This window comes from Apodemus sylvaticus, chromosome 2, assembly GCF_947179515.1.
Source record: "Apodemus sylvaticus chromosome 2, mApoSyl1.1, whole genome shotgun sequence".
Lineage (NCBI taxonomy): Eukaryota > Metazoa > Chordata > Mammalia > Rodentia > Muridae > Apodemus > Apodemus sylvaticus.
Window position 1 is genome coordinate 91,617,444 of NC_067473.1, and position 17,833 is coordinate 91,635,276.

Below are 17,833 nucleotides of genomic sequence, written 5' to 3' on the forward strand. Positions count from 1 at the left end.
ACAAATCGACTACATGAGAAAATGCCAACAAACAAAAACAAGAAATCATGTCAACATGGGGGAGAAGCTCAAGCAAAGCCTTTAAGTTAAAAAGTGTCATATATTGTCTCTTTCTAATTACTTAGCATCTGCAAGACTCTGTGTGTGTGTGCTCTGTGTTACAGAGAACATGTGGAAGCCAGGGGACTACGTTCAGAATTGGTATTCTCCTTTTACTAAGTGGTTCTAGGTGACTGAACTCAGGTCATCAAGTTTAGAAACAAGCACCTTTAACAAGCCATCTTGCCGCCTGGTCTCAGCATTTTTTTTTTTTTTTTTTTTGTAAAACTGCCTTGTAATAATTGAACATATACAAGTAAAACACTGTCATGTGCCAGGCAGTGGTGGCGCACACCTTTAATTCCAGCACTTGGGAGGCAGAGGCAGGCAGATTTCTGAGTTTGAAGCCAGCCTGGTGTACAGAGTGAGTTCCAGGACAGCCAGGGCTATAGAGAGAAACCCTGTCTTGAAAACACACACACAAAAAACCCCAACAACAACAAAAACCCAAAAAACAAAAACCACGGTCACATGCAAAATGACAAACATAATTTTAGTGAAAAATAATATTGCATATTGACATTATGGAACATAGTATATAGACTACGAATTAATTATGTATTGCGACGCCATTTGTTATCATCTTGTCCGACTGCTTTATTAGCTCTGTAGCAAGCGCGGAGAAAAGGAACCAAGAACAATCCCAGCCTTAGAATCTAGCGGAGGTAGATACAAGTTACCATGACAACAGCGCGCTCAGACATTTTCTGACCACGCGACGGGTGAAAGAAGGCCTGGGCTGCGTGTTGCGTCATCACTACGCGCTCGGTGGCTTGCCCAGCGCTGCCTTGGAAGGTCCTGGCCAGGCCACCGTCGCCTCCCTCAAAGAAGTATTTTGTTCTTTTCCACCTTTGTTACAACGAGGAGCCGTCAGGCTGTAAGTGCGTGCGTGCGTGCGGGCGGTGGGCTCCCTTCGGCGGCGCGCAGGCCTGTTAGCTTCCTCCTAGCCGGGGCCTTGCCGCGTCTACTTCCGGGCGGCGCGCCGCTCCTGGTTCGGCCCTTTGTGTTCCCGCGGCGGAGGCTGGAGGCCTCGCGGGCTTTGTGGAGGCGGCGGGCGCTCGGTGCGGGCTGCGTGGCGGGAAGGCGCGCGCGCGCATCTGCGGCCCGGGTGAGGACCGCGAGGGACGGCTCGTGGGATCGCGCCAGCCGGGGCGAGGGCGCGACGGGCATTTGGCCAGGACGCCAGTTCTCCGTCTCCGTGTGGCCTAACAAAGCGCAGCCGGAACCGGACTCCTGCATTCGTGCGGACCCTCTTTCTCTCGGAGACAAGTGTGGTGGCTTTGTGTGGTTCCTTGTTTTCACCGCCTCATCCCTCTTTTTTGTTGCTTCCCTGCAGCTAGTTCATTGAGAGCTGTCAGCCCCCTCAGGGAGGTGATTCCTATCAATATGAATCTTTTCAACTTGGACCGTTTTCGCTTTGAGAAAAGGATTAAGGTTGAGGAAGCTCCCGAAGCAGCCCCTCAGACCTCCCAGCCTGGCCCTTCGTCACCAATTTCTCTTAGTGCTGAAGAGGAGAATGCTGAAGGGGAAGTTAGCAGGGCAAACACCCCAGACTCAGATGTAACTGAAAAAACAGGTGAGTTACAATGTTGCAGACTGATACAGCATCCAAAGGTGACAGGGACGAGGGATTCCACTTTCTCGCAGTGCTACACAAATTGATACAGTGCCTCCAATTTTGTGCATTGAAATCCAGCATAGGGACTGCCATAACCACCAACTACCTGCCAACCAAGCCTACCTCCATTGTTTCACTTGTAGGAGCTCTTGGAATTTAGCACAATGGTGGAAGCTGAAAGCCGAGTTTATAGAATTCTTGGGTCAGAGTGGCTACTCAGGAATGTAGGCAGTTCTAGTAGATTTTGAGGTTAATTTAGTTACAGGTTTTCATTCATTCTAATATTCTTTTCATTTTTTCCCCTTGTTCTGTTTCTTGTTTTGAGGCAGGATCTGACTTTGTAGCCTTGGGCCTGTGTTGAAACCACGTGGACTGGATGGCTTTGAACTTGTGATTGTTCTGCCCCTGCCTCCCAGTTGCTGGGATTACAACCACTTGTCACCTTACCCGACCTCTTTTCCTGGCCTTTTGAAAGCAGTGTCCCTCCCTGCCTTACCTTCTCCAGTGACTGCAGATGTGGTTTCATGTTTCCCCAGCCCTGATCATTTCTGTGAGCTAGATGGGACAGATGCTTGAAGAGAATGTCTAGGTCCACATAAAGGTTAAATACTCCTTCCACCTAACCTTTTGGAAATCTCTAGAATTCACTTGAGTCACTCTTAATGAATAACATTTTTTTAAGCCGATTGTAGCAGACCATTATGGATGAGCAGAGCTGAGGAGAGTAAGGCTAAAATGAGGCTTTTGAACAAGGCTGTAACGCAGCACAGCATACAAGGTCAGAGAACACCCTGAGAGCTTGGTTCTCCCATGGTTCTCAGGATGGACTGCAGGTTGGGAGGTGTGCGGGCAAAGGCTTTTATTTGCAGGTCCATCTGCCTGGGCACAAAGTAGCTTCAACCCTTATTTTTAGCTGTAGTGGGAAGTGCTTCTCATGTCTCCCTATAGATAATCTTACAGGGTAAGTCTTCACATTTTTGGAAATGAGACCCAGGGAGGTTAAGTTTTAAGGATGTATTTAATAGGACCTGTTAAAAATTCAAACATTCTGATTCCTGAGAATGAGCCAGGAATCATATTAGACAGTTTCTGATGAATGTGATGTTTAGAAGTTTTCTGGTCTCTTCCAATACTATACTTCTAATGGCAAACAGTATTTGAAAAGCTTTCAAATTAGTGTGGTCAGAGTGATGATACTAGGTATTTTTCACCCAGCGTACTGGCTAGTTTTACAGCAGCTGAACACAAGTGCACATGTGATAGGGGAGAGCCTCAGTTAAGGAAATGCAGCCATAAGATCAGACTGTACTCAAGCCTGTACAAGGGCGGTTTCCTAATTGAGTTATTGATGGGAGGAGGGCCCAGTGTGTGGTGGGTCGCGCCACCCCTGGGTTCTGTAAGAAAGCAGGCTGCGGTGTGCATAAGCCCTGAGGAGCAGTCCAGTAAGCAGCATGCCTCCTGTATCTGCCTGAGCTCTTGCCTCCAGCTGTCTGCCCTGTTTGAGATCTGGTCTTGACTTTGTTCAGTGATGAACAGTGATGTGGAAGTGTGAGACTGAACTTGGATCTTCTGCAGGAAAAACAATATGCGCTCTTAACCAGTGAGCTGTCTCTGTAACCCCAATCGTAATGATTTTTTCCCCTTTTGTTTTTGTTTGAGACCAGGCTGGCTTTGAATTCACAGAGATCCACCTGCCTCCTCTTCTTTGAAAATAAGAATGACCTTGAATTTTTCAATCATCCTGTCTAAACTTCCCAAATGTTGGGATTGCAGGTCTTTTATAATTCCTTCCGTTTTTCTAACAATTATGTGTTTATTTACATATTAGTGTGCATGCTCTCCACTTCCCTCCCCTTCCCTTCCCTTCTATATCCCTCCCCTTCCCTCCCTTTCCTTCTGTCTCCCTCCCCCTTTCCTTCTGTTCTTTCATTCCCATGGCCTTATACCAGCAATGTAAGCACTTAACACTGAGCTTAAGGATGAGCCATAAGTCATCCTTAGCATCTGGATTTGAAAGTGTACAATTAATTCCTGTCTGTCTGTCTGTTTGTCTGTCTGTCTGTCTTTTATGCAGAACAAGGCCAGATCTTTAGAAATGCTAGGCAAGTGCTCTGCCACTGACCAGTCTCCAAGCTCATACCTTTTTCTTTTTCTTAATTTGTCTTTTTTGAACACAAGTGGGTTTGGAGGAATTAAAATAACAGAAGATAAATGAAAAAGAGCTTGCTATATGTTATATGTTAGAGTAGAAATGAGTATATTTTCCTTGAGCAGTAGGAAGGACATTTAAATATACATTTTAAACAAATACACGCCATGCATATGTCCATGCAGGCAAGCGCATATACACTAAAAAAAAAGAAGAAAGTTGAGGACCCTTAGCAACTACTGAACAGGCATTCCACTCTGAGCTGTGTCTTTAGTGCTTTTTCTTTTTCATCTATAACACAAAAAACTTAAACCATATTTTCTTTTTTTTTTTTTTTGATTTGGTTTTTTTCGAGACAGGGTTTCTCATAGTCCTGGCTGTCCTGGAACTCACTCTGTAGTCCAGGCTGGCCTCGAACTCAGAAATCCGCCTGCCTCTGCCTCCCAGAGTGCTGGGATTACAGGCGTGCGCCACCACCGCCCGGCTAAACCATTTTTTTTTAATACTTAAAGAATATTTTATGTGTGTGGGTGTTTTGCTGTGTGTATGCCTGTGCACCACGTGTGTGCCTTTTCCTATGGAGGCCAGAAGGGAGCCTCGGGTACCCTGCAGCTGAAGTTGGAGTAGGGAGGTGCTTTGTAGGTGCTGAGAATTGACCCTGGACCCTCTGCTAAGAGCAGCCAGTGCTTTTAACTGTTGAACTATATCGTACTACTCCATAAAACATATATTTTTATTTCATATCATTTTTATTTTTATTTCTTTGGAGATAGGGTCTTACTATGTAGCTCTGGCTGTCCTGAACCAGGTGGGCCTCAGAGCTCCCCTTACCATTACATTGAGTGATAGGATGAAAAACCTTCACGGGCCGGGTGGTGGTGGCTCATGCCTGTAATCCCAGCACTCGAGAGGCAGAGGCAGGCGGATCTCTGAGTTTGAGGCCAGCCTGGTCTACAGAATGAGTTCCAGGATAGCCAGGGCTATGCAGAGAAACCCTGTCTCAAAAAAAAAACAAAAAAAAAACAAAAAACTTCACTTTGTCTAGCTTCAGAAACCAGTGCTTAATGTGGAAAACAGGAGAAACCATGGAACACATTCAAGTTTCCCCATTAAAATCAAACAAATAAACATACTCTGGGGTTATTTGTATGGTTCAGGTTAGAGGCAGGAGGGTGTAAGAGTTCAGGGTCTCAGCCAGCCAGCCGTGTTACATGAGGATCCCATGCCATGCATATTTGTATGCCAGCAGGCCCGAGGCCCGAGACCAAGGAGCTTTCCAGGGACAGTGGTCCAAAGCATGTACCTTTTTGTCCGTTGATGTAGCTTTTCTGCCTGCAAGGAGCTCTGGTCCCCATTTTTTATTTATTCATAAGTGTTCAAACTATGGCTCACAAATATTTTTGTCATAAAATCAATTTGTTGGGTCCTGTTTTATCTAGAACCTTTTGTTCTGAGACAGTATTTGTAGGCAGCCCAGCTAGGTCTTGTCCTCAGCTCTCCCACCTGCCTCCAGTGTGGGACTACAGACTATTGTTTCTGGCTATGCACTTGTCGGAGGGTAGAATAGTCAACAGGTATTTATCAAAATATATCAATTATAGCAAGAGCTTCTGAAACTATTTTCAGTATGAAGAGCTAGCAATTGTGTGAGGATGACTCGCTAAACTGTCTTAGAGTAGGTGCAGACACAAACAAATAGTTGTAAAACTATTCTTTATCTTAATTATTTGTGTGTCCTTTGCTTTACTGAAACTTTACTGAGGTGTGCTTTTGACTGCCATATACATCCTGCAGTGTTGGCACATTTCGTTATTAGTATCAATCGAGATTTTCCAGTTACATAATTATTATCTATGAAATTCTGTGGTCAAGTTCCTCCCACAGGCTTACTCCTTTTCCATACTGGTGATAGAATACCAGCCCTTGACCCTACTTTCTCTTTCCTTAAACCTGAAGTGATTCTGTATTCACAATCCATCTTGAGATAGGGTCTTAGAAATAGCTCTTCAGCCCTGTACTTAGTGTATTCATTTTTTTCTAGAACTTTGGGGGGGGGTTGTGGGAGGGAGGGCGGGAGGGCGGAAGGGCACTTATGTGAATCATCTGGAAAGTATTGTAACATAGTAAAATGATTTTCCTATTATATCTCTCAAAATGGTCCAGTTTTACAGTGGATTGTTTTTCATTCTAGTTGTTCTTTTTTTTTTTTTTTTTTTGGATTTTCGAGACAGGGTTTCTCTGTAGCCCTGGCTGTCCTGGAACTCACTCTGTAGACCAGGCTGTCCTGGAACTCACTCTGTAGACCAGGCTGGCCTCTTACTCAGAAATCCGCCTGCCTCTGCCTCCCAAGTGCTGGGATTACAGGTGTGCGCCACCACGCCCGGTCTGTTTTGGTATTTTGACACAGGGCTTTACTGTATAGACCAGCCTGGCTTCAAAATTATTGTCTTCCTGTCTGAGCCTCTAATTGTGAGTGCTGGGGCTATTACTGCTTCATGTTGAATTTTGTTCCTTTTACAAAAAGTTTTAGAAAATTGTGTGTAGGTGAGTGCATGCATTCCTGTGCACCCTCGCCCATGAGCTTGTGTGTGTGTGTGGGGGGGGGGGTATGAGTGTGTGCACATTTGTGTGTATGCCCCTGTACCATTTGCATGTAGGTGCTAGAAGAGAGCATTGGGTGGTCTGGAGCTGAAGTTGGTTGTGAGCTGCCCTATGTGGGTGCTCAGAATTAAACCTTGGTCCTCTGTAGCAGCAACTGCTTTTAACTTCTAACCTCTCTGTCTAGATCTTTTGTTTGTCTTGTCTTTTTGATGTATGCTTTTATGTTACTCAGGCTAGCCTCAAACACACTTAAACAAGACAGGACTTATATCCTCCTATATCTACCTCCCAACTTCTGGGATTACAGGCATGTGTTACCATACTGGTGCATGCCTAACTTGTTTGTCTCCCCTCTTCCCCAAATATGTATTAATTTGTTTATTTATTTAAATTTGTATGGTAAGGAAAGGTTGCACCCATGCTTCTGTGTTTGTGTGTTTAGCGGACAATTTTGTGGACTTGTTGATACTTTTATATGTGTTCTCTATGAGCTCACTAGGAGGGGGCATTAAATACTGCCCGTCTCACCAGTCCCATTCTTTTAGATAGACCACTATGTGGGTTAATTGATATTTGAGAGAATTGTCTTGTAAATAAATTGTCATGATAGAACAATGTATATGATTATGCTATTGAGGATTGGCTAGCTTCCATAAATATACCTCCAGGATGTAAAGGTTCTTTTCCATTGTATGTTGAGAAAGGTTTTACCTTTTAATAACCAGGGTAATTTAAATTATCTGAATATTTAATATTCCAGTTGTGATTCATTTGCTTTTATGTTTTTGTTTTGGGCCACTTAAAAAGACAAAATCCAAGTCAGGCTTGGTGATAGACACCTGAGAGGCTGAAGCAGGAGAATCTCCAGTTCTCAGAGTTTGTGCTATACAGACACATAAGAAGAACACGTCTCAACCTTCCCACTCTTCAACAAAAGAAAATGACAAACCTAATATAGGCCCGGACTCTCTGATACACAGTACCTTGTTTCTGTAGAAACTGCAGAGCAACGGATGACCTGGAACTCAACTCCTTATCCTCTTGTTTCTACCCTCACTATACCCTGTTAAACCTCAACTCTCAGAACTCTCTTAAAGTTCATTACTCAGATATGAGAATGGGTATAAGGGAGTGTAAAGAGCTGTGTTCCCTTGGACATACAGCTTGTGAGAAACCTTAATAAGCTTATGTTATAGGCTCCTATGTTAGTAATGATAAAAGTAGTCTACTTTTAAGAAGCCAACTGAAGCTGGTTGGTGCTGGCGCGCGCCTTTAATCCCAGCACTTGGGAGGCAGAGGCAGGCGGATTTCTGAGTTCAAGGCCAGCCTGGTCTACAGAGTGAGCTCCAGGACAGCCAGGACTACACAGAGAAACCCTGTCTTGAAAAACCAAAAATAAAAAATAAAAAAATAAAAAATAAAAAATAAATAAAAAATAAATAAAAAAAAAGAAAAAGAAAAGAAGCCAACTGAATTGTTATTTTTGTTTGTTTGTTTGTTTGTTTGTTTTGTTTTATTTTGGTTTTGGTTTTGGTTTTTTCCAGACAGGGTCTCTCTGTGTAGCCCTGGCTGTCCTGGAACTCACTCTGTAGAGCAGGATGGCCTCAAACTCAGAAATCTGCCTGCCTCTGCCTCTGCCTCCCAGAGTGCTGGGATTACAGGCATATGCCACCACCGCCCTACCCTGAATTGTTTTTATATGAGGAAAGTTATTATTTTGTTTAGTCTCTTTCACTACATTTCATTGTAATTTGTATAGATAATTCTTGTGTCCTCTTTGTTTCTTTAGGGCAAGATGAACAATAACTTACCTTCTTTCTGGAGCCTTTTGTTATCTACTGATGTGGTGCCTTGAGCACAGAAGGCATTTGGCTGTGAGTCAGTGCAGTGGTCTGAGCTGTTCTAGAATTCATTGTCTTCTTAGAATGTTGTACATAGACAATTCACTTTAAAGAAACAATGAGAATTTATATTTCACTAAGTCTTGCTATAGTGCAGTAGCTGTCTCTGAGAATAACATTGGCATATTTGTTTTCAGTTACCTCTCACTTTTATAGGACACAGTTAGTATAATTTGACCTTTTGAAGCATGGTCTACTTCTCTTAATTTTACTACAAAGACTAATGATGACCTGGGTTCAGACAACAGGACCAACATGACCAGAAGAGAAAAACAACTCACCAGAGTTTTCCTCTCAACTCACATGTATGCTGATATAAATTATAGAAAGGAGCTGTTAAGAACTACTACTCAACAGAAATCAAAGAAGGCTGTACAGATATTACTGTCTCTGCCTGGACAACTGAAGGATGACTTTTTTTTTTAACAAATAAATGAAGTAGTTGGTGAGCTTGACTTACACTCACATTCCTGTGATTGCTGGGGCCTGGGGACTGTGTGCAGTCCCTAGAACTGCATGGAGAATAATGGAATGATTATAATGACTGTTACCCCTGGTTCTGAAGTTTTAGAAAATGCTAATTTAGACTTCCAGAATGGGGAAGTCAGAGCTACTTTTTTCCTAGCATGTAGCAGGAGACGCCTTTCTTTTGTTTTTTTGTTTTTTGGGTTTTTCAAGGCAGGGTTTCTCTGTGTAGTCCTGGCTGTCCTGGAACTCACTCTGTTGACCAGGCTGGCCTCAAACTCAGCAATCTACCTGCCTCTGCCTCCCTAGCTCTGGGAGGAGATGACTTTCTTGACTTTAGTTTTATCTACAAAAAAGTGATAAGCTATGTGTCCTACAGGGTTATTGTAGCTGAGGGCTTGATAATGACTTAGAAAGTCAATGATCCAGGTACTTTTATTGTTATTTAGCTTGATTATTTGACAGTTGATAGACACACACACACACACACACACACACACACACATGTTCTATATCATATCATATACATGTAATATGTTCTGTCGTCTCTCATCTTCCCTTCTATTTCTCAGTCTTATCAGCCTCTCCCCATCTATGCCTGCTATTTTCCAGATTCATGACTGTTGTTTGTTTTGTGTGAACCATTTAGTTTAGCCAGGACGGTCTGCTTGACTATTTGATTAAAGCTCTCCACTGGGGCCTAGTGGTGTCATCTGGTGGTTACCTCTCTCTGAATCTCTGTGCATAGGGGGAGTAGCAGTTATTTTTATCTTTTTTGGGTTTTGTTTGAGATGTAAAGTTGTAGGAGAGCCACGTATATTGGTTTCTGCCTCGTAAGCCAAGCACTTGGGTAGGTAAAGCATGCTGATCCAGGTTCGCTGTGACTTTAGTATAGGGAGATGTTTTCAGAAAAGCAGTGGAAGCAGCGGTGGGGGCGCCCAGCCCAGTTGTCACCCTTAGCCTAGTTGTCACCCTTAGCCTGAGGAGTTCCTTTAATGCTTTTGGTACCTTAACTATTTTTGTGTTCCTGCAGAGAAAATTTCCTGGCGGATAAGCCTGGGTGGAGCAGATTGATGTTTATTAAAAGACACTGTTAAGCATGAGGGCTAAGAGGTTGCTTGAGTAGAAACTAATTCAGACCCTAGAACATGATCGTGGATTGGAGGATTTTGGAAGCTTTGGGAATTTTCTCACTCTGGGTTTAGAGGCACATTCCACTTTTTTCTTGCTATTGCTCTTTTGATAAATGAGGTAATTAGATGGCTTTGTCAGTGAAATTACAGTCAGATAAGATAGAACTAAGCCGCTAAATTTGCACAAGGTAGTTAACTACTTTTACTGTAAATCTCTGGTGAGATTTCTAGCAAACTTAAGGCTTATAACTGGGAAGGTGGAAGCCTTAAGCAAACGTTGAGTCAATTGTAATTCTTGATCTCAGCTGGGGAGAAGCTTCAGCCAGACTTTGGGGTGAGGGGTTCATTTCCTTTTCATGTTCCCATGGTTTTTTCTCACCTGTTCTGTATCAATGGAAAGAAATTTTGGTTTTTAAGACAGAAACAATGCAAGGAATTAGTGATTTTTTTTTAAATAATAGCACATGAATGAAGTTAATAAAAATTTACTTTTGTCTTATTCAGAATATCTTTCTTTTTGTTTTTCAGAAGATTCTAGTGTTCCAGAACCTCCAGACAATGAAAGAAAACCAAGTTTATCATGTTTCCAAAATCAAAGAGCAATACAAGAATATATTGATTTATCATCTGATAGTGAAGATGTTTCACCAAATTGTTCCAGTACAGTTCAAGAGAAAAAGTTCAGCAAAGACACAGTGATTATTGTGTAAGCCATTTCACAGTCAGTTATTCTTGAACATGTTAGTTTTCAGAAAAAACTAATTTGAAATATTTGTGTGATTGTGATTATTTTGCTTGTATTCATCTTCATCTACTATTTTTCTTATCTTCTGGTTCCTGTAAAATTATTGTTTATAAAGGTTTAGTAAGAAAAAATTGATATTAACCTTCTATAAAGATAAGGAATTGATTTTAACTAATTCTGTTAATCATCTGTAATTGTTTTATGTTTAGTTATTGAGTCCAGGAACTTTTTGATTTTTTTTTTTCTCTGAGACTGGCTTTCACCTTGTAGGTCTAGTTGTTCTAGAACCCGATCTGTAGACCAATCTGTCCTTGAACTCAAAGCACTCTGCTTTTCCTTGCCTCCTGAATGCTGTGATTAAAGGTGTGTGCCACAACTGCCCAGTAAATCCAGGAATTTTATCATTTAGCATTTACTGGATGTATTCTAAGGGCTGGGTACCATGTTTTCCTTAGAAAAAGAGCAACTTCAGCCCCATATTCTTGCCCTCAAGAAATCTCTACTTTAGCTGGAAAGATAAACTATAAAACATATCGTATGTCAAAGAAAAAATAAGGGAAATAAGGGTTCTGGACCCTAATATTGATTTCAAAGAAAGGCTTCGTTGAGGAGATGATGCTGAGTAAAGACCTGAGGGAACAGCATGTTTAATGGCTCTGGGGTGGTAATTGCCCAGTGTGTTTGTAAGGAAAGACAGATGCAGGTCATGAGGGGAAGATCAATGGTAAAGTATAGGGTAGAGGTGGCTCTTCATCATCTTAGGGCCACAGTCCTTTCTTTTTTCTTTCTTTTGTGTTTCTAGATTGGTGTGTATAGTAGAAGCTGGTTTCTAATTTGCAGAGATCCTTCTACTTCAGCCTCCTGAATTCTAGAATTATAGCTGTATGCCACCAATTCTGGCTGCTTTTCATTCTGGATGAAATGGGAAGACCATGGAGAATATTGAGCAGAGATAAAATGATCTTAGATGTTTAAAAGGTCTTGATAGTTCAGGGAGGAATAACAGTAGAGCCATAGATGCTATCGTTACCCTTCAGTAAAAAAATGTTGGAGGTTCAAATGCAGCCAGTACTTGTACAAGTGAAAAGTGGTTAAGTTCTAGAGATTCTTTGAAAGTAGAACATTATTTGCTCATTGATTTGATATGGGTTGATAGAGAAAAGAGTCACCCTGTCACTGTAGACTGAGCAAGTAGCAGGATAAAATTACCTTTTACCAAGAAAAAGACTTTGTTGTGATGGAGAAATAACTTTAGAATGAAAGTCAGTAATTCAGTCTTATGCATGTAGTGTTAAGAAAACTTGGACACCTAAATAGAGATGTAAAGTAGTTAACTTGTGATATTCAAGATCTGAGGAGAAATCTAGTTGGTGCATCCAAATTCAAGATTCCACAGACTATTACTCTGTCTACCTACTTACCTACTTTTTGCTTTTCTTTATCTTTATTGTTGGGGATCAAACTCAGGACTTTTCACATGTTTGGCAAGTGTTTTGTTACATTTGAAGCTCTTGTTATATCTGTGTAGTTTAGGTTGCTTGAATTTATGACCCACTGTCTCAGCCTTCTGAGTTTTAAAGCCACATAGCTGTATGAGATCACTAAAGGCTACAAGTCTCACTGAAGAAGACAGGCTTCTAGTTCTAAAGGCTTAGGCCAAGGGGCTCTGGTTGTTAGGAAGGTGAGATGACATGTGTGGAATTGAGGTGACAGTCAACCACTTATGTGATCTCAGGGTTGGAGAGCTGGCTCAGCCATTAAGAGGACTGTCTGCACTTGCAGAGAGGACCTGAGGTTCTCTTCCCAGCACCTCCATGGCAGTTCCAACTTTTGTTCCAGGGGTTCTGAGGTGTCCTCTTCTGTTGTCTGGGCACTGGGCACACATGGAGTGCATGTTAGTATATGTAGTCAAAATACTCAATTACACATAAAAATAAATGAAAAAAAAAAGGTTATATGGTTCTCTAGAATCTAAGCAAAGAAAGTGTTTCAAGAAGGAACAAGATGTGTCAGGTTTCCCGATGACAGCTTGATACAGACGTGACTTAAACTAAACAGAGTCATGGTTATTCTGAAGTAGAAATTAGTCCTGAAGAAAGTGGATACATTGGTTTTCCTGCTCCCCACATCCCATTCCTACTTTTATTTTGGAAAAGCTTTACATTTGTGGAAATGTTGCAAGAAATAATACATTCAACTTCCCTGTAAGAAGAATCACTGGTGATTTCATACTTCCTTTATCCTTTAGTAAACAGTTTAATTAATAGTAAGCACAGTATGGTATTGCCACTCAAAAGTCCAGATCTGTAAGTAAGGAATGTATCAGGAAGTTTAAATTAAGGTTCTAATTCCCCCCCTCCCCCCCCCACACACACATCCCCACCTCCCCACACCCCCACACAGGGTTTCTCTGTGTGGTCCTGGCTGTCCTGGAACTCACTCTAGCCCAGGTTGGCCTCAAACTCAGAAATCCACCTGCCTCTGCCTCCCAAGTGCCGGGATTACAGGTGTGCGCTACCACGCCTGGCTAAGGTTTTAATTTCTTAAGCAAGAAAATACTGAGTAGGAAAAAAAAATCAGCTGAATCCTTTATAACAGTTTAGTTGTTTTCTTATCAAGTGTTAAGTGGCTTATGTTGTATGAACATGTAAGCAGTTGGGGGTTGGAGTGATAGCAGTCAGCTCTTGGACCATGAATTGAATGGGATTTTATAGTAATTTCTATCTGGAATCATAGAGTGGATTGACTTACTGTTATTGGTAGTATTTTGAGACAGGGTCTCAAATACCTAGAAGTTTTCTGTCTTACCATTGTATTTGTCTTTGTTACTTCTCTTTAGTTTTATTTACTATGAACTGTATCTCAGCATGTGTTTTACTATAACTATCTTTAAAAGGTGCCCGGTTAGCTTTTCTTAGAATATCTTAAATTTGAAATTTTTTGCTCTTTTTTTTTTTAAATGATTAAATGCTTAAATGATTAAAAGTTTAGTGGAAGGGATATTACAGAAATGATCTTGTGTCCTCATCATGTCATGTTATAGGAAGTACATGGTAATCACTTGTCTGTCTTTGATTTTTTTTTGTTTTTTGCTTCTGGTCTGAACTGGGTTTCCCTGGTGAGCTCCTATATTTTTCCCCCTTGTAATGATTAAACAGTCTGGAGAGTACTGGGTAGCACCCAAGTCCATTTTATCCTGTAATCCTTGCCTCTGTTGGAAGTGGGGTATTTTGACTGTCATTTTAGAATTTTTACTTTTATTAGTTTTCTACTATATAGACATTTTACCCTTTTCTCCTGATTTACTCACTTATTTCCATATAGAGTATAAAAAATGTCAGTATAGAATATAGATATTTATTCATTGGCTTATAATTTTACACATTTTGATGAGCAATTTGTCTAGTTAGATAATGGCCCTCTTCAAGTAGACTTCTGTATCTGGTAAGGGAATTACATATTTTGTGTCTCATTCCCTTCTGGCATATAAAAGTTTCAACTTGGATGTTTCTCAACCTCAGGCCTCCAATTAGAATGAGCTATAGTTTTGATTCATTTGAGTAGGGAAGGGAGTGAATGGGATTTTAAAATGTATTGACTTGTGTTCTTTGTTGTTGTGTGAGGGAGAGTGTTATGTTGTCTTTCAAACAGAATGGCATAGTTTCTCAGCCTGGGGAAGAAAAAGAAGGTGAAAAGGCAGGAGGTTGTGGTGGTACTAGCCTGTCATCTATAATCTAAGGACTTGGAGGAAGGGGAATGAGAATCAGCAAGTTCAAGGCCACCTATGCTAGATGAGACCCTGTGTCACAGTTTCTTTTCTTGCTGCTGTGATAGAGTTTTTCTTGCTGCTGTGATAAGAGTTTGTGCTTCCCACAGTCTAGGATCCTTGCATAGGAAATAATCCTGCTATTAATTAATGTGTTCTTTCAACATTAGTTAACATGACGAGGATAGTTCTTCACAGATATCCTGACAAGCTCATCTCTCAGCTGTTTCTACATATTTCTTAAGTTGATAATTAATACCATCTTACCCTGTCTCAAAAGAAAAAGACAGTAAAATAAAAAGTAAAGATGAGAGACACAGAATGTGTATCTAGTCTTACAGCATGTATGTGCGTGTGCTTGTTTTCTAGTCTTAGAAAGCTAAATGTTGCCAGGCAGTGGTGGCATACGCCTTTAATCCCAGCACTTGGGAGGCAGAGGCAGGTGGATTTCTGAGTTTGAGGCCAGCCTGGTCTACACAGTGAGTTCCAGGACAGGACAGCAAGGGCTATACAGAGAAACCCTGTCTCAAAAAGCCAAAAAAAAAAAAGAAAGAAAGAAAGAAAACTAAATGTTGACAAGGAGATTTGCTTGGGGTATAGGTAAGTTAAATTTGCCCTAAATGTCAAGCATAGCAAAGAGGACCAAGACTGAAATGGGTTATTATGATATAGACCCTCTTGTGTAATAAATCCATTGTTTGATGAGATGTTATTTTCCTTGATAGCCAGTGTGACCTCTCTGGTAATTTTTATCTCTGATGTCCTGATACTCTAACTTCTCAAATATTTTGTATCTTTGTATCAGTATAGGTATCATATTCCTTCAGCATCATCTTAGCATGCTGAACACTGACAGAAGTTTAAGAAGGAGGTGAGAAGTTGGTAACTGTGTAGATATTTGAGTGAGAGACAGACAGTTCTCTATTTTTTTTCTTTACGGTTAAAATAATCTGAGAATGTTTCTAGTTATATGTTTGAATACCTAACAATGTTAAGGTGGTAAAAATTTGTTTCCTATAACAAATATTGATTACATTTAATATTCCTGTGAATGTTCTCTCTATCATGACAGAAAGCAGTAGTGGAGTACATTAAAATTCTCTTTTCCCATGTGATAATATTTGTAGTTCAGAGCCGTCTGAAGATGAAGAATCTCATGACCTTCCTTCTGTTACACGAAGAAATGACATTTCAGAACTGGAAGACCTTTCGGAATTGGAAGATCTTAAAGATGCTAAGCTTCAGACGTTGAAGGAACTGTTTCCACAAAGAAGTGACAGTGATCTCCTAAAGGTTGTATCTGTTTAAAAATTGTACTTTATCTTGCTTACTTCTTAAAGACTCCCCTCACCCCCAATTTATCTGAATGTATATTTTGCTTGCAAGTGTGTATGTGCATTGCTTGCATGCCTGGTGGTGGTTGAGTCTAGAAGAGGGTGGCAGATACCTTTGAATTGTGTTCTCAGACTGTCATGTGAATGTTGGGAAGTAAACCACAGTCCTGCAAAGCAAGCAACAGCTGCTCTCAGCCACTAATTGATCTTTCCAGCTATGTATGGCTAGACACATACATATCACCACCGCCACCACCGCCACCACCACCACCACCACCACCACCACCACCACCACCACCACCACCATGGTACTCTGTGTAGGTCAGAATACAAGTTGAGTCAATTCTCCTCTTTCAGCTTGGGATCTAGGGAGCCAACTCAGGTCATGAAGCTTGTGTAGCATATTTTGCATTCATTGATCTACTTACTTACTTATTTATTTATACCCATTTTATAGCTTTTATGTCAGTTATTTGCAGTTGTAATGAGAAAAAACAATCTCTTGAATTCATTGTTGTAGTTATAATATATAGCTATTTTGAAAAAGATAGCTTGGCTCCCGTGGAGGCCTGCTGGGAACAGGACCTCTACAAGGCATATATGTCTGGACTGCATTGCTGCAAGGCTACTTTTGGCTATAAGTGAGTTTCTGAGAATCAAAGAGAACAGACATATGGGTCTTCTCAAAACTGATGGTGGCTTTATTGGCCGTGAATTGAATTCCACTCCGGCAGGAGATATGCCTATGTGCAGCATATGGAGGTAAACCGAACAAAACCAAAGTAATCTGGGGAAACATAACTCAGGCCTGTGGCAACAGTGCAGTTCATGCTAAATTCCAAAGTGACTTTAGTAGGCAAAGGTTGTTGGGCACAGAACTCATGTGATCCTGTACTCTTCATGGATTAAACTAAAGAAAAGTAAATAAATAAGGTGGTGGTGCACACCTTTAATCCTGGCATTTGGCAGAGGCAGGTCGATCTCTGAGTTTGAGGCAAGCCTGATGTACAAAGTGAGTTCCAGGACAGCCAAGGCTGTTAAACAGAGAGACCCTGTAGAGGGGGAAAAAGAGTGGATTTGTGTTCTTGTGGGTTTTTTTTTTATTTTTTATTTTTTTTATTTTAAAAAGATGCCTTATTTTTGAATTTGCAGTAACAAGTATAAGCTCCAAAAATAAAATGTACCACAGGGCTTAGACAGGATCATACATTCCCTTACCTTGATGATGCCTCCTATATTAGATATGTTACATAGTACAAATGTTACTATGTTAGAAAATGGGGTCTTTGTGAAATATTTCTTCAGGTGTTCTTATGTCTGTCATTTTTCCTTGGTAGTTGATTGAATCAACAAGCACTATGGATGGAGCCATCGCTGCTGCCTTGCTGAAGTTTGGTGATGCAGGTATGTTTTTTTAGCCTTAAGTTCTGTGTACTTATCACAGGTACTATCTATTAATGTTTGCCTACCATTTACTCCCAACTTCGTGAAGTGTCAGTAGCTTTAGTTTCTGGGCAAAGAAACCAGCGCAGGAAGGCTAGGTAACTTCACCGAGATCACTCAGCTGTTGGTGATTGCTTTTTTTTTCTTGCAGATCAGATTCTGTAATTCAAACTTTTGGAAGTCATGCTTACTCAACTCTCCTTTCTGATTGTGTGGTTGTTTTGTTTATAAGTCTACAAACCAGAGTCAGTAATAACTTTATCAAGGTCTTATGGAAAGCCCTAACTGGAAATCATCATTCTTCATTGTATAAGAACAGAAGCTTTTTTAGGCTTCTGATGGAAAGCCAAACGGATTTGAAGGAACTTAGAGCAGAAAACATCTTCAATTGTTTATCACTTTTGGTTTACCTTTTTTTTTTTCCTGTAAAAGGTACCTCTAATACTATTAAAAAGGCATATAAATTGATAAAAGTAAACTTATACTCTATTAACCACTTTTAAACTTTATTTTTGTGAGTGATTATGTATCAAGACATGGCTTAGCCTAGGTTGGCCTTCAACTGTCAAATCTTCTGCC

The 17,833-nt window shown here is 40.9% G+C and overlaps 1 protein-coding gene across 3 annotated transcripts in view; it reads left to right on the top strand.

The window, feature by feature from the left end:
- The first annotated feature begins 883 nt into the window (after positions 1–883).
- Smarcad1 (SWI/SNF-related, matrix-associated actin-dependent regulator of chromatin, subfamily a, containing DEAD/H box 1) overlaps positions 884–17,833 on the top strand; it is a 67,078-nt gene continuing 50,128 nt past the window's right edge. Inside the window, exons 1-5 of one of the 3 annotated variants that reach the window (XM_052173843.1) lie at positions 884–976; positions 1,436–1,675; positions 10,495–10,672; positions 15,605–15,770; positions 17,149–17,215. In XM_052173843.1, coding sequence (XP_052029803.1) covers positions 1,486–1,675; positions 10,495–10,672; positions 15,605–15,770; positions 17,149–17,215 — 601 coding nt within the window. In that variant the 5' untranslated portion in view covers positions 884–976; positions 1,436–1,485. Of the gene's footprint in view, positions 977–1,131; positions 1,208–1,435; positions 1,676–2,046; positions 3,685–10,494; positions 10,673–15,604; positions 15,771–17,148; positions 17,216–17,833 lie in introns of those variants that run through there. The other 2 variants (XM_052173844.1, XM_052173845.1) reach the window with 2 other exon arrangements.